This window comes from Taudactylus pleione, unplaced genomic scaffold, assembly GCF_031769625.1.
Source record: "Taudactylus pleione unplaced genomic scaffold, aTauple2 ptg000037l, whole genome shotgun sequence".
NCBI lineage: Eukaryota > Metazoa > Chordata > Amphibia > Anura > Myobatrachidae > Taudactylus > Taudactylus pleione.
Window position 1 is genome coordinate 8151141 of NW_028284439.1, and position 17762 is coordinate 8168902.

The window sequence follows — 17762 nt, forward strand, 5'->3', positions numbered from 1 at the left end:
TCACAGTGTGTGTGTAATGTCTTTTTTTTATATTTCTTTTGCAGTGGAAAAGTTTCACATGTCCCATTAAGGCTTCTTAGACATGATCTGAAATTTCACAAAACCTACTGAATTTCTGCCAATCAAACTAAAAAAAGCTATAAAATTCTGATCATTAAGGCTGACTCCTTAATGGATGTGTTCCTTGCACAATACAGGTATGACATGCCATCACACCCTGTGGTTAACTACAGATTCAGCACTCTCACAGAGTGAGATTGCTGTCACCTACAAAATGATGGAGCTGCTAATTGACAGAATTGTGTGCTCATTGGAATACACACATGCAGTTTATGCAACTGAGGTCTGAGCAGTTATGTGGCACATACATCCCACTCACTGCCCACAATCTTCCCATTCGGTCACCACAACATTATTATAGGTAAAACATGCCTTATATCTAAATACAAGCACAAGCTGCCATATTATTACATTATGACTTTCTTTATACTATACAACATACTGTAGCCATAATCAAAAGTAACATTTATCATAGCTAATTCATTGTAAAGTTAATTGCATATGTCTAAGACATTTGAGAGATATTCACTATTGTCATGAGGAATGGAAAGTAACAATATGTTTTTCTACATTAACATTTGAAAGTTGACAGTAAATTTATTAAATTGTCATTTAACATAACCAAAACTTTTATTCAATAAAATATAATTTGTACTTTAAGAAGAGTAAATAGAAGCTCCAGTCAAACATATAAAATTGAAACAACACCTCCTATTTCCAAGGTTAAGAATGTATGTAATGAAACGGTTATATTGTCCTGCTGCAGGATGGCATTGTAGCACTGGATCAGTATTCTCAACACAAGAGTGCAGTAAGGTGCCGGAAGCAGTGACATCCAAAATTCTCATTCAGCATCAGAATATGGCTGCTAGTAAATCATCAGGAGGTTAATATCCCATATACAGTAGATGTAACAGTCCCAGCAATCGGTAACTTTCCGTTGTACTAGTTCAGGAGAATGTTACATATTGTGTGCGCGTGTGTGTGTGCATGCATATGTGTGTGTCTGTGTGCAAAAAACTATATGCAGTCAGTAATTTTTACTCCTGAATGATAAAAATACTGTTAACACTAATGCACACCTACTACCCTGTAAAACCATTGTAAGAACATCATGGGCTCCCATGTTTGATCAGAAAAACATAAAAGTTTCTTTGTTTATAAAAATATATGCATGTATGTAGGGGTGCCACAGGGGTCAATGGCAGGTGAAAGCACATGGACCTGCTCTGGGGTCCAAGGTATGACTGATCATAGAGGGGGTGGATGGGATGACTGCACAGGGCTCGGCCTCATCACCATCTGCTCTAGAAATGTGTAAAGACAAAGCAAAAGAGAGGGCACAACAAATAGATTAGTTTGCAGCATAATGGATGCAGATGACTAAGCAAGCCTGTAGCAGAGAGCTTACAACTTTTTACTGGATCATGAAATCAGCCTCATGGGCAGCGCACAACAACGCAATTATTGTAGCAGCACAGAATTTCATGAAAAACTGCAAAAGCATCATGTTCTCTGGGCTCCTCTATTATTAGGGGGCAAGGGTTGTTAACAAGATGGGTGGGGTGCATGAAGAGACAAAGATGCTGGTGCACTTGAGCACAATGTTCCTCTTAATGGTCTTGGTAGTGCACCTAAACATGTGGGCTTGCATGCACATTGTCATTAGTAAAGGTGTACCTATGCCTTGCTGATTACAACATCATTTCTTTATATGTTTATGTTGTAGGGAGGCAAATATACCTTCTTTGAATTTTGTATATCTGGCAGCTGTACCTTGGCTGTTCAACTTTTTTATAGTTTATATATTGGTTAAAACCTATAGAATTGACACAGAGTGTGCCCCATAGAGAAGTTCCTTTCTGTTCCTTTTCCTTCTGTTCAACTTTTATCTGAATGCGTGATGCAGTCTAATTTTTGTCTTAAGCTTCTACAAACTTTAGTTAAAACTAAATAAATGCTTACTGGGTGAAGAAGGATTGTTTGAAGAGCAAATGTTGTGAACTTTGGCACAGCTCTGAAATCAACTGTGGAAATTCAGAATGATCCTAATAATACCTGCAAACTACAAACATTTAAGTCTAGTCATGGCAGCTTCAGTTAAGAAAAAATAAAAATTGTATGTGAGCAACCTTCTTAAGATGTCAGTTAGTGACAAATATCAACATTTGTAATTAAAGTAGATTTATCTTTTTATACCAATAAACGTAAAATGTAAATTAAAAAGATAATATCCACTCTGTAATTAAAATTATAATTCCATTACCAAATATTCCTTATACACAGACCCAATCAAATTAACATTGACCTCCAACAATGTAGTTCTTTATTTTCATGTACTTACTCCTCCCAAAATAATGTACTTGAATGGGTAACAATTACAATTATACAAAAAAAACAATTAAAGAAAGTACCTCAATTATTTCAAAGTGAGATTATGGAAAAAAATATGAAAAAGAATCTGATCCCTCAAAAAATGGAAAAAAAATAATAATAATAAAACAAATTAAAAAAAACAAAATACGCTTTTGTTTTTAAACAGGATTGGAACACTTCATTTTACAAACAGGATTAACAGTAACATAACAACAAACAAGCTTGCAGACAATCAGCATAAAATAACGGGTACAATTTTAATCAGAAGAATCATGCATTCATGAAAGAAATTAAAACAATATGTACAAGAGAACCAAAATTTGAATTACAGAAAAAAATGCAAATTGCATCTATTTTCATCTTAGAAGAAAGGATGTCCTCGAAAGATATAAACACAACAATCAGCACACACATACATAAATCTGTTTCCAGACACAACCAAAATGTGTGAGTGCCTCTGACATGAAGTGTAACAGTGCTATCATAAGTTGACAATAAAAAAAAGAAATAAATACAATTATATGGGGGAAAAAATAAACAAAAATCAAAAACACTGACATGATTGTCTAAAATTAAAATGTCAACACATTGATTTGGCAAAATATTATCTGTAAGATATATTAGTGGTATCAGTGATTGAAAAGGACCTTTAATGACTTAAGCTCTCTTACTGAACATTGTAAAATTCACAATATACACATAATTTCTTTCCCCCACAAAACAATTAAGACATATTTAAGGAAATAACAAATTATTCCCTGTTATTTTTCTACATTAAGTGATAATGTACATTTGTAAATAACTACTTTTGCTTTCAAAGGGTTTAAATACATGAAGCTTGAGTTATAGAAATTGTCTATATTGAAGCAACTGTTTCTGCCACACTTGTAGTAAATCAGTGTGTATAAAAAATTATTCTGTTTTTTTGTTTTGTTTTCTTTGAGTGCTTGTGTTTGTGTCAAGATAACACATCTTGAGCTGGAAGACTTGTCCACCAAAGTTCATAGTCTTCATAGTTTGTCTTTATTTTTTTGCTCAGGAAATCAGCAGCTGCCTTTGCTGTGCAAATCAAAACAATGAGAATAAATAGTTTCTTTTTTAAGGTCACCAGACTTTGAGGTGACCCTGCAGGTAATAAGGCATCCTGCTCTTCAGTCTTTTCTCTAAATTGTTTATTTCCCTAAACAGTCAAGTATGGAAGAGCCATGCTAGGTGTTGGACTTGGTCCCATGGAGGTGCCGTCAATATGTCATACATGACTAATAGAGTGTAGTGCGCTGGATTCCGCTGCTGCCCTTGCCATGTTGTGCCACATACTGGAAGACTTATGGGTTGTGGTGTGAAGCGGTTCCTGGTCAGACAGAGACAGCATCATTGCATATGCCTTAAAAAAATACAAAGAGCAAGGTTACACTACTGCATGATATTTATTTATGTGTTTTAACTGGATGTATGGTAACAACACTTTTGGATTGACTAGCATTATCTACAAACTCATTTATGTGGGGTAAAGGACTGTTATGCATATTGATAAGCAGTGGCGGCTTCAGAGGCGGGACTGCAGCATGGTCCAAAATTCAAATAGGGGAGCAACACCAACTGCCAGTGATGTTTGGCAGCATTTGGGGTGACAGTTGGTGTGACTTAGGTTTCTTCATGTGTGTTTTTACACTTCATCGATCCTCACAAAATCTCCATGTAGTACATCAGTAACTTTTTTATATCTAAGAATTAAAATATCTGTACACAGTTATACATTTGCTATCAGTGGTTGGGTTGACAAAGGTCAGCAACTATTACTATCATGAGAAGAAGATGGATACAAATTTTAAACAGGAAGAAGAAAATATCTCAAGCAACACACCAATGTTCCCTTCTACAAAAAAAATCTACACAAGTTAAAGAATAGGAAAATCCTGCAATACATTATAACACAAAGGTATTTTCAACCTCTTTAAAGTAATTGAAAATAATAAGCTCCCTCTCCCATATGTACCATGTATCCCACACATAGGTCACCAAGTCATCACTGTAGGATGAGTGCTGTAGACTCTCACTAAGGAGTTATCGGTTACTTGTTCCTGTTCCTCTGATTTCTCCTCTGCTCCAATACCCATGCATCATTAATAAAGCCCTACAACAGAGCTCCACAATAATGTGCCAGTATTAGAAAAGGAGAGGTATCAGTAAATCTCCATCACCTCAAACTTCTTTGAACTGCTGTGTTGCTCTACAAATGTAGATGTATTTGGTAGTAAACCGTTTGGCCAAAGCATTCTTTTAGATAAACAATAAATAAATGCAGATCATCTGGCAATTACCTGGGATTTGTTTTTCCTATATAGTGGCTGTTTTAAGTCCTCTGGCAAATGAGAAGCAGTGAAAGCAGACAGGTCATCATCATTATATTGACTCTCATCGATTTTTCTCATCTTGAGACTATCTGTGAAGTGCCGTATGTGGTCCAAAGCAGACAGACCAGTCTTGAAATCTTCATCATCATAACTGTGCAATAGAAAGAAATTGTTCAGGGTTGCGCAACAAAGGAGAAATCCTAAAGCATAAACTTAAAAGCCCAATGTTACCCATCTAGTAGGAATTGGAGAAAGTAAACTAACCCACTGCTGGGGGAGACTTTGCAATTTAATTCAACTTTGTTTGCTTCTTCATAATCATTGTCATTTTCAATCAGACTTGTGTTGGGTTCCTTCATTGATTTCCCAGCCATGTCACTCTCTTCATCATCTTCATCCAGGATAGCATCATCCTCTATCTCATCCTCGTCCAGGATGTCTGAATTCTGCCCAGTCAGCATAACTTTATCAATGCTGCCATTCATCCTAAATAGAGACAACAAGTAGAGCATTAATATTATAATCCACATCGTCCTCTTATATATAATTCCTAAACTGAAACCGTTATATGAATCTTGAAGTTTCATATTCATCCCAGGTTAAACAATAACATGGATTGTGAATTAATTTTACTGTATAAAAAATATGAATGATGTAAAAGAATGTATAAAATTATATAGCGCCATAGGGTAACCAGCATAATATATAATCTATTATACATATGGGTCGAATTCAATTAGCCCTGTTAATTTAACAGGGATGAGAAAGGGTGGTAGCCTCGGTCTTTAAAGCCTGGGGCTATTCAATTCCAGCACCTTCTTCACCCGGGCCCCCTTTTTAACAACCTTTAAATTAACATGTTAACGGGTATTAACACACAGAATCCGTGATAAATTCCCTGATCTATGTGTTAACAGGGTTGCGGCACCCATTAACATGCTCTTTGCCGGGGATTTTTTGGGGTTCTATATATCTGTATATTTTTTGCACTCTCTGAAATTTAAGGTTGTTTTGTAACCAGATTAAAAATAAAAACTTGCCGTAGTATATTATATAAAATTATGCCAACCAAATTGTAACGTTACCTGTATACAGTGTTTACGCAGTGAATTTTGAAGGCGAATATTAAAGATTAGTTTTCCATGCTCTAATCCAGTCACAGTACAGAGCAGATCATACCAACGGTAAAGAATATGTGCTTTCTTTTCAGGAAATAATCTGTTTGCTTAATCATAGGTAATCTCATTAGAAATGAGTCAGTAATTCTCCTAATCATGTATCACACTTCTCTATATATTATCGCTATATATTATGACATCATTTTTCTGGCTCTAGTTTTTCTTACCTACTCTACTCTTATATACGTATCCCCAACCAGGAAACATGAAAGTCAACATGCTTATAGGGATCAATGTAGTCCGGAAATGATATACTTAAATCAGAAAAGCTGAATAAGCAATGAGTCCATTGGACTCAAAACAGGATAATTACTGACAAACTCAAATCACACAGTGACTACTTCTATCTTTTATCAGAGTATAATGATGGTACATTTGGACCACCAGCAGGAACTGAAAAAAATAAGTAGGCAGCACTGGAAAAATAATGGTGCTAGTTTATGCTTCATCACATTTCTCATGGATGAATGTTTCATGAACTGGACCTAAAGAAAGGAAAGCTTTATGATTGAATAAACAGATTTGCTAATTACGTCTCCGAGTTCAGTAATTTGCCAGGGATAAAATATCCATCAAGAGCAGTCAGAATGCAGAATTCTGAGAAGGAAACACTGACTGACCCAGTGACCCTCTCTCCTTATTAACTTCCTGTTTAGGGACATGTTGTGGCCAGATGTTAAAGGCAAGGCACCAATCAAAAGGCAGAGTACATGATTAAATGCATTTCACCAATATGGATTAATGAAGAATTTTCAACAAGTTTTACAATATTTGATTGTTGTAGAAATTGTTTTCTCTTATCCGTTGCATACCTCCTAGTTTCTGCTCTATCCATGGAGTTTTTAGGACAATAAATATTTCTTTGCATAATAAATGCACCTAATTATTATTGCTAAAAAACTCAGCTGGCCATGCATTGTTTACATGTTTAACTAGACAGTTTTCACCCACTTATCAAAGGTTTAACTACTTAGATAATTGCACTTGATAAAGATGTTTTACTTGTATCAATCATGCAAACAGAGGGAGAGCGAGAAAGGTATACATTTCCTTATGGGCTTTCATATAAATAATAACATGTATATGTTAAACCTTTAATTCATAAGGTGTCCATGTGTACAAAGCTTTACCCTGTGATGCAATACTAATTGATAAGATTGTAATTATGAGTATGTATGCAGGATATGAATAGTCTAACACAACACAATCTAACCCAAAAGAACATGCAGAGGTATGACCACTTAGATTCCTCAGTACTCAGAAATAATTATATTGCTACATTTACAGAACAACCATAACTAAACAATCTATTTGCAGCGCCTGCTCAAAACATACAGTGAGTCATATTTAGATTGCAAATGGGTTGTTTGCAGAAACTGTCTTATTGCCTTACCTGTCTTCCGAGTGTAAAGGCGACTGCTTACTATGACTACTGTTCCCAATAAAATTTCTTATTTCGGTGAAATAGGAATCCTCTTTGTCATCTAATATGGCGCCTGTGCCTTCTGACTCCGAGTGAGGGGAGGATGCAGCTGTACCTGGTGCAGGGAAGGAGAAGATCAGTAACAACACAGTGCAAGAGTACACTGTACGCATTTAGCATGTAATGACTGTGGTCTGTCCTCAGGCGCACAGAGGTTTGGGAAAAGTACTATTTGCAGTAGAAGGTGTTTGGGTCAATGACTAGAAAAGCTGAAATCCATATGTAAACTCCATTTCCTATTGTCTGAAAACAGACCCCCTCCTGATGCCAGACATATCATACAATAATTCTAGCAATGCCACAGTCTCACCACCACATGTATGAATTGTGAGGTCTTAGATGTTGTCAGGGTAGATTAGAAAATACAAGTTTGTGACTTGGTATTATATACATTTCCTCCCCTCTACTGCTCACTTGCCAGAAATTCTATTCTGTCAATTCCCCCAACAAGCATCGTAAAACACTGATCTGTTTCTTCTGTCAGCCATCACTCCCATAACAAAGAAGACATCATGTCTTACCAGATATATTGCCATTCTCATGCTTCTTTAAATGTCTATCCAGGTTGGTTTGCTGACCAAAACATCTATCACACAAGTGGCATTTGAACGGTTTCTCTTTGTTGTGAATGTTGCGGACATGCCGCTGCAGGTTTGAAGAGATACTGAAGGATCGGTCACAGTATTTGCATCTAAAACCAAAAGACAGGTGTGAGTGAGGGATTGTTCAACATGAGAAACATCAGAGATAACTGCATCAAACATCCCCAGTAAATATGAAAGGTGCATACACACGTAACGATTTTTTGAACGTTTTGTTGATAACGACGTCGTTATTGTTAAATCATTCCAAAAAATTGTTCAGTTTATGAGTTAGAACGATGAACGATAATCACAAATGCGCACTCCCGTTTGTAGTTTGTAGTTATCGTTCATCGTCCATTTCAGACTGTCCAACATGACGATTTTCTTTAAGGAAAGGAATATTATTCGTTCATCATTCAAAAAATCACTTTAAAAAATCGTTCACTTTTTCAAGGGAAAATCTGAAAGAAAATCTGACAGAAAATCGTTGGGTACAAAATCGTGTGTATGCACCGTAACACTTCATAATTATTTCACCTTTGCCTGTATCCTGCTTTTAAAATAATTCTTGGATAAATGTTAGAAAATGACTGGTGAGTTATTGCTATGAACAACTATTACTAAAGGTGATTTGCACTGTAAGACTAGAATGAGTAGCACTTTTTAAAGACATGATTTTGTAGCGGATTATGGTAAAGACTTTAACAATATTCTAATACTTACATTTCTATGGAAATCCCACCCAAATCACTGAAGCCAGCTCTTCTAAAACATATAATTATATTTGTATTTACAACATGATTTAATCTATAGAATGTATGGTCTCCCCTCATGGAGCCAGGAATCAGCCCAAAAGAAATTAATCATTGATACAAAAGATTAATCTAACATGGCTGTTTTGAATGGAAAATTATGTTTGTATTACATTGAAACACTATAGCAATAACCCACTGCCCTGCACAAGAGCATCTACTCATTCTCTCTGGCATTAGAGTAGCTACACATGTAATCCAAGTTTCCTACAGGGGTGTTTAAAAAGAATATTAACAATTGTTATTTTTCTTCACAAATTCTGCTGTATAGGACAAATAGGAAGTGTTTCATACCGATAAGGCTGTTCTCCTGTGTGGGTGCGCAAATGCCGAGTCAAGTTTGCAGATCTTGGAAAGATCTTTCCACAGTACCTAATGGGAACAGATGACAAGAAAAACATTTCTGTGAGTATTAACACAACACATCATTAACTCTTCATCATATTCCTCACGCCTGCCTCTTGTGGTTATATTTCTCAGAATACCTATAATAAGGCACTAGCTGTTCCATTACTAGGTTGCCTCTGATAAAGAGGCTTGCTCACTTGTGGCGATCCAACACATCGTACCTACATAACCTCTCAGGTTTCCACAATCTACAGTATGCCCATGTGTCCTCACATTTCCATGGCATCATAAATTCCCACAACATATAACAATCCATTTATGTTATCATTGCTCATGATATTTTATTTCCTTCAGTTTCCCCCCATGTTTCCCTAATGTTTCTATTTTCATGTCCTCACCAATCCCAATATATTATCAGGTAAACCTCCAACCTATTTCAGTCTATGTCCACATGTAAACCCAACCTTGCGCTTTCGATGTCTTCAACCTACAACCATATATCATGACAACAGCTCGAGCAATCATACTACATCGTCCTCAAACCCACCTTCAATCCATTAATTTCAGCAACTATCTTTGTTGCCACCCTAAACAAAAACAACTTCTCCTTATATTTCTACTTAATGTAATTTTCACCCAAAAATATAATATTTTATCCATGCCTTTATTCATGTACACACCATCAATTATCCTCATTTCATATAATTGTCTCTCCTACGCAGCCATTACTACTAATATTTTACTGCAGTAGCAGCTTGGAGTTTCCACAGTTCTGTACCTGCAGGTGTATCTCTCTTTGCCTTTTCGGAGAATGCTTTCTGGAAGGGCTGTTGGTGAACTTCGAAAATTGAACATGGAAGGAACAGACTGTATAAGTTCATTGGCTTCAGGTTTAAGGGCATTAAAACTCTCCAACTTTTCTGCCATGTTTTCTATTGCTGACATCTGAAAGAAAAGACAAAATACAGAGTATTAAAAGAACTGCAGAATATACAGTTAATAGCTTGTAAACCATACAAATCTGAAAGGTTAGCACCAGAAAAATCAAATATGCATTTCATCATTGGCTTGAATACTCCATTAAAATGAACCACATAAAGTTTAAAATCCATTATAGAAACCTACCCATTTTATAGAATCATAAGACTTGGTTAAATCTGTGGTTATATCCAATATATATTAATCTAATAGTAAAATAATATAATAACACAATACTAGAATTGTACCACAGTAATATAAAAACTCTTCAAAAACACAACCCCAAGTATTTTGTAATGATTAAATATTTGTACTTTATGACACACACAATAAAAAACATTGTGTGCATTTCTACAAGGTAATGTAACATATATTTAAAACCAAAAGGCAATAAAAAAGTTGAAAAGAAACTCAGACACCCAATTAAGTTTGCTTGTACGTTAGCATTTATTTCTGTGTATCTCTGATGAGATATATTTTATGTTTAACAAGCATTTATATAACTGTCTGGATGCCAGCTCATTTTATTTCCACACAGGTGGTCTGTTGAATAACAGATGTATCCCAAAATACTATTAACAAGACAAAAAATTCCATCTGCTTTGCCTTGTACATAAAATCCTATATGATGATAGATTCCATATTGAAAAAAATAATTTAGAAAATGTGTTTTTTTTTTCTCATAAGCACTCACTGTAAACCATTGGCTAAACCCAGTATACCCTGTTAAGTGCAAGAGAATGAAAATGACAAGGTTCAGTTGCTATTTGATTACTTTAAGTATCCACAGCTAATTGATAGATGTAAAAGCTAATGACCATTTGCATATTAGAGAGTGTTTACATATTAGAAATGTTGCCAGCAGTGTGCCTAGCTGTCCGCTTGGCAGCCATGTTATCCTTCATACACACTATCAAACATTTGTATATGTGTTGTACATACTTTAAAAGACAAATATTTAATTATTTTAAGCATTAGTGGATCTGTTAACAAGGTAACAATCATTAATTAAGGCGCAAAGACATTGGGGTCTATTTATTAAAATGGCGGTTTTCCTATGGGTCGGGCATTAAAAAGGATTTTAGAGATATCTACTGCAAGAAAACTAACACTGCAGACCGCCATTTATGCCAACAAGGACTGAGCCAATGTATCAAGCTCCAAAAAGCTTAGCAGTGATCACTATCAATTTACTGCAGACTCTATTCGCTGGACAAACTTTTATCAGAGCTGCATTCCTGGATATTTTTTTTTTTTTGTTAAATAGACACTAAAAATAATTAGTCATTGTTGCAATATACAGCTATAAGAAATGTTAGTTTACAGGAGGCCCAATGCCTCCAATCATGAACAGACCCAAAGATTACTAAGTGCTTTTTCTTAGTGTGCCTGTGAGGAGGACTGGATCATGTATGTAACTGGATCCTTAGTATGTAAGCTCTTTACATGCAGGGCCCTACTCCCTCTTGTTTTTCCCTAGCACAGTTCAGGTCACCAGTGTTCTGCTCCCTTGTCTCTTGCTCTCCTTCAGTGACTCAGATTCTGTCTGCTTGCCCATACGTTGGATACAGTATCACTGAGTACTGAATTAATTCCCACCTGCTAGTTTCGGTGAGTTGCTCAATCCATGTCCAAATTATCTGTCCATCCCAGTGTGTGGTGCAATACTAATGTTTGGTCTCTATGCTATGACATTCCATTGTGTACTGTATCTAAGATCTTATACCCTGTTAATGTGAAATGTTTTACATTATGTGGCGCTTTATAAAAAAATAAAAAAAATCTAAATACAAAGATATTATTTAAAAATAGCTTGACACATTTTATATAATGTAGTAATAATTATGGAAATATAGCAGTGTATATAATTTCAATGTTTCAGTGCTACTTTATTCAACACTGTCAGGATACAAACATATGCATAAATAAATGAATGAATAAATACATAAATAAAAGAATGAATGAATGATTACTATAGTTTTTATAGCATTTATATTTGTATCCAATGCGTGTTGCATGACATACATTGTATCCTTTGCGCTTGTTTCTAGTTTTCTCTATTTGATCTCCTTGGTTACGGGCATCGCTATTGTACACAGCATGTCAGGTGCTCCTGTACTGACATCATCTTTCTGCATCGCCGGATGGGTGCCGGGTCCCGATTTCCGGTTTTCGCTTTGCATGTGTGGGGTTCACTATGGTTTATAAGGTAAGCGTTTATATGTATTGTATATGTTTGTATCCTGAAGACAGTGCTGAATAATGTACCACTGAAACATTTGAATTATATACACTGCTACTTGCATTTGTTGTGCGTCCTGAGTGCCGCACCTCCAGATCCTAAATGGATAGATATATAGATAGATAAATAATTCTAGATAAAAATATATATATATATATATACGCACACACACAAGCTTGTGTTGCACTTAAAAAGTTGGTATGTTCCTCTTCAATGACACTAAAATTACCCATTTCAATATGTTAATATGTAAAAATATAAGGGAAAGACAGAAGGAAATGTAAAGAAACATAACGTGTTATATTGATCGCTCTCTACTACTATTTGTTATAGTGTAGCTGGACCTCATGGCGCAGACATCATCGACTGTTTCTAAGTAAGGTTCTCTTTTTGCTTTGGTTTGTATAGAATATGGTTTGTTTTTCCCAGTGACCTACAGATTTGCCCTCCCGTTCCATGCTTAGAGCCTGTAATGGTAGTTACAAATTGCAGTGTACAGAATACCAATCCCAATTTGCTGAGTGTCTTTCAAACACAGAGCAGGAACAAAATCTCCAAGGGAAGTCAAGATGCATTTACTTGTCATGCAACAAATACGAAAGGCCAGGGATGCAGCAGGGGCTGAGGGCTCACATAGGTTTGATTCATAATCATTCCGCTGCTAAAACATTCTCCACAGATGCTTATAGACAGCACATTTGTCAACATGAAGGATCTTGACACCTACTGATCACAGGGCAGACAGCTTTGTAATGTTACTGCTGATCACATAGCAGGTAATTCCATCCCCGCAGAGCAATGCCATTATCTAACCCAAGCATCTGGAGAATTAGCATTTTCAGGGGATGTTTTTACCCTTCTATTTTTTATTTATTAAAAATCAATTTTTTATCACATGCAATCTGAATTTTGCAGTTTTTAATCTATTTGGTCTATTCTGGGTAAGAAATCAAATTGATATTTGGATAACTACACAGGGAAAAGGCTTTTGTGAATGAAAAATGACCTTTGCCCTTCGGGCTGATTAGCACTGACGGAAAAGCACTAAGGTTATGATAGCACATATAATAGTTAGAAGTAATAAGTTCCACGCTAAAGATAATAAATATCTTTTATTTCTAGCCATTTAATGCCTAGGTCAGTTTCATTATCTAGAGGTATTAAATCACTTGACATTTCTGAGCGCTATGAAATTTTAAAATCATAGCCCATTTACATGGGAAACAGCACACAAAGCCTATTACTGTAATATCTATTTGTAGCTGCAAGCCATGTTCTGAGACATATTTATTTTAAATTATTAACATATAAGGAAGTTGATAAGAACAGTCTTGTCTTTTCAGCAAAACACTGACCACACTTGTCCATGTATTATACAGACAGACCTATTACATTCTTACAGCATAATTACTGTAATGATCCGGCCTTCCCTGTTATAAGGGGATGCGGTCATAATGCTGACCGCAGGGATTGCGGCACTCAGACTGCCGGAGCTGGAATCCCGACATATGTTAGAAGGTGGTGAGAAGGGGCACGCTGGCACTGCCAGGTGCCAGGATGGCTGAAGCTGCCTCCAACCCTGGTGCTATGGTCACCGGCTATGGCTATGTTCCCGACCGCCAGCATCCCGAAGGTAAGTAGTGGGGTTAAGGGGAGGGCTAGAGGTCAGGTTTAGGCACCAGGGAGGGAGGGTTAGGGTGAGGTGGAGGGTTAGGATATCCTAACCCTGTTGGCATGCCGGCATCAGGATTCTGCCCGCCAAGATCCCGTACCCATCCCCTTCTAAGAGATAATTCCCAACTATGCCCAGGGACTGTAACCACTTCCAGCAATGTTTATAGGTTAAAATTACATCAGCATTTTAAAACAAACCCTGCAAGTCTTTAAGTTTTGTTACATATTATATGGATAATATATTCTAATCAATATCAACCACTTATGTAAATTACCAGCTTTGACAGGTCTGTGTACGTTAGTTTTATGAATATAACCACAGTAATTATGTTTGTGTATCAGTTCTGCAATTAACTTAATAGGTCTTATTGGTTCCACTCTATGAGAACTTCTGTTCTATTGCTTAAAGGGTCCAACAGTTACATGGCAGCTATCTTGTGTTGGTCGTAGGACAAGTACAACATTATTTCCGTCTGCCTGAAACAGCCTGCCGAGAACATGGTGGCCAAATAGTGCTACTGTGCATCTATTGTATGCATAACATCCGGGGCTCAATAAGCCTGATTCAGACTTGTGCGCTGTGCTGATATTTTAGCAGTTGAGCAATTGTCAGCCATCTGCGCCTGCATCGCACTGCGCATGCATAAAGGTACCATAGTCGCTCTTAAGTATTTATTTACGGTGTGATTGGCAGTCAGGGAGCGTTTGGGGGAGGTAAGGTGGAGTCGCGGCAAAGAACGCAGGCGTGTTGTGAGTCTTGTGACCATTTAGGGGACGTAACTCACCATGCGACTGCGAGCCTAGTCACATGGAATATTGCTCAAAAGTCTAATTTCCCACATCCATTCTGCGGGACCATATACTCACCAAGGATTGCACCAATCAAATCATCTGCGTCCGATGCTGCGTCTTTGTACACAGATGTTGCAACATGTTACGCAGATGCTTGCATTTGCAAAGCCACAGGTGGGCATCTCAAAACATCTCCAGGTGTACATTTGCATATTTGTGCATCGCAGCTGAGTACACATACACAGCAGCGGCGGCACTAGCGTACAGCTCTGAATCAGACCCAATGTGCCTTGGGTGGCAAAACACCTTGTCCTATGACAAACCACAAAAGCTGTCTACTAAAAGAGTGATGAATACCTTAAGCCACATCACAATCTGGATGCTCGCCAATAGTAGGGCATACCTGGCTGAAGAGGGTGTCACATGACTGGACGGGGGTGACAGAACATGGATGTACTCTGCTTTTTCTCCAGGTACAACCCATTGCTGTCACTTTTCCCAGCCAAACAAATATTGTGATTTGGTCAGGGGTATTCAACCTGTGTTCACACTGGAACATTTAGAAATCTACTGGAAAGGGATAATTATAATTCCTTTGCTTCACTTAAATAAAAAAAAATAAAGGATTTTGCTTAATACTAAAATAAATTTCAAAAGTGTATTATGTATAAGTTTGTAATTGAGGCAGAAAACTTAAAATGAGTCAGTGATTAGATAAATAATAAATAATAGTCTCAGTGTGCTTATAAAGCAACACAACAATTAAAATTATTTTAATATTTCATGAGAAATTATGTTCTATATTTATGTTATCTGCATTAAATAAATCTAAAAATAATATTTTTTGCAACACATCTTTTTACATATAAAACATATTTATTGTTCTGTTTTATCGAGAAAAAAATGCATGATTTAACTTATGAGTAGTGCAATGTTTTGGATAGAGTAAAGTTCAGCAGAAAGGTCATTAGCTTACTAACCATGATTAATTGCCTCTATGATATTGAGATTATAATATAATTGATATGACTTTTCCATGGAAATTATCTTTGTGAAAAGGAAATAGGAATAAGCCACTGGGAAAATGTAAGACCCTTTTTATGGCATTTATTTTTAAAATTGGACTTAATATATTTTTTACATTTAGCAACTTTATAATGAGTGTAATGAAAGCATACAAAATAAATCTAACTATCTGTTGCATATATGTGATCAGTCATGTCCTGGAAATGGTGCATGACATTAACAACTCCAGTAGGCAAACACACGGACCACCTGTCACTCTGCTTCATCCTATATCTATATGTTGTGTTCTTGTATAGCACACGCCTCAATACCTTAATGGAAGTTAAAATTTTGTCACATAAATATTTTTTGTGCCTTATAACTTACAGTAGGCAAATTTACCTAATGAAATGCAGACAAAACATAGTCAACGGTAGATAAAACAACAAAATAACTTACCCAGGTTCTCTGATCGGGCAATGGGAACTGTTAAAATTATATAAAAAAAAAAAAAAAAAAAGATAATTTGAGAGGTCTAATAGTCAATATCCAGAAATCCATGCAAACCATTAGTGTAATAACTATTACAATATTTACTGAAATACCACAAATAAACTGCAAAATTGTCACACACACACACACACACACACACACATATATATATATATATATATATATATATTTTTTTTTTTTTAAGCAACCTGAAACATTGAAAAAAACTACACGCAAATGTAATAACCCTTCTTCAAATTCAACATCCTCTAGCAGAAGTGTGGGCATCCACCATTATCTCCCTATAAAAGCTTTGCTCTGATCTCTGTCTCAATACAGTACACCACCTGTTTGAGGACTGTAGAATCAGATAGAACAATTCAAATGGTTGCAAAAGGAGGATCTATAGTACAGATTGCACGTGATTGGGCACGTTCTGCAGCCATCCAACCAAATATCATCTGCTCCAAAGCTTTTACAACAGAAGTACCTATTCCAACTTATTCCTGCTCTTTGATCCTTCTGTACCGAGAGGACTCTGTTATTGAGGGAAACATATAGCACCAAGTTGCTGGTCCAAACATTTTTGCTACAAAGGATGGACGGTGAGTGATACCATTTAGGTGCTATTCTCTTTAATGGGTTGCTTGAATTGGTCCATGATATTACAAAAACATGAAATTCAAACCTGGGCTGAACAAATGCCAAAAACAGGTACTTAGAGAAGCCTAACAATGTAAGCTGGCGACTAACATTTCACAGTTATTTCTGTATAAGTCTAGCATAGTTTCTGTGTTCTTGGAAATGTCCCTATTTTTTTTAATATTGACCAAATGCAAAATAAAAATCTTATTATTCTGAACAAAGATTTACACTCTGTATCGCGACGGATATTTTCATTTTGAATTAAAATACCCCCTCTATGCACTAAACTTTAATAATGACTCTGAAACACTACAAAATGTGTAAACATGATAGAGCCCAGAAACATATTCGTAAAGAGTACATAGAAACATAAGCCAAAAACTCAATGTAGCAGCAAATACATCGGAAAATACATATTTAGGATAATTTCGGTTTCTTTAGATACATATTAATACTAGGTGGTCCCTTTGTTTTAAATGAGTGCATTCTTGGACTTGGACCAAATAGACTTTTAAAGCTGTTCTTGCAAGAGTCTTCCAATATCACACTATTAGGTTAATACATTTTCTCCTGACATCAAAACAGGCTGATGCATTCACTCCCTTGTGGAGAAAAGCCTCTCTGTTGAGAAGAGTGAGTGCACCTGTTAGCAGATGTCAGTACATTATACTAATTAGAGAGACGCCGTAACTCACTTTCTGTTATTCATGGCCTTCCGCAGTTGTGTCTTTTGCATCCA

At 36.2% G+C, this 17762-nt stretch overlaps 1 protein-coding gene across 2 annotated transcripts in view; it reads right to left on the bottom strand.

The window, feature by feature from the left end:
- Positions 1-2374: 2374 nt before the first annotated feature.
- The window catches only part of MECOM (MDS1 and EVI1 complex locus), a 355310-nt gene continuing 339922 nt past the window's right edge, over positions 2375-17762 (bottom strand). For both annotated transcript variants that reach the window (XM_088452371.1, XM_088452373.1), the window contains 8 exons: positions 16346-16372; positions 9974-10140; positions 9142-9219; positions 7973-8142; positions 7362-7506; positions 5055-5276; positions 4758-4941; positions 2375-3820 (listed from right to left, as the gene is read on the bottom strand). In XM_088452371.1, the coding sequence (XP_088308497.1) occupies positions 3686-3820; positions 4758-4941; positions 5055-5276; positions 7362-7506; positions 7973-8142; positions 9142-9219; positions 9974-10140; positions 16346-16372 (1128 nt within the window). In that variant the 3' untranslated portion in view covers positions 2375-3685. The remainder of the gene's footprint in view (positions 3821-4757; positions 4942-5054; positions 5277-7361; positions 7507-7972; positions 8143-9141; positions 9220-9973; positions 10141-16345; positions 16373-17762) is intronic.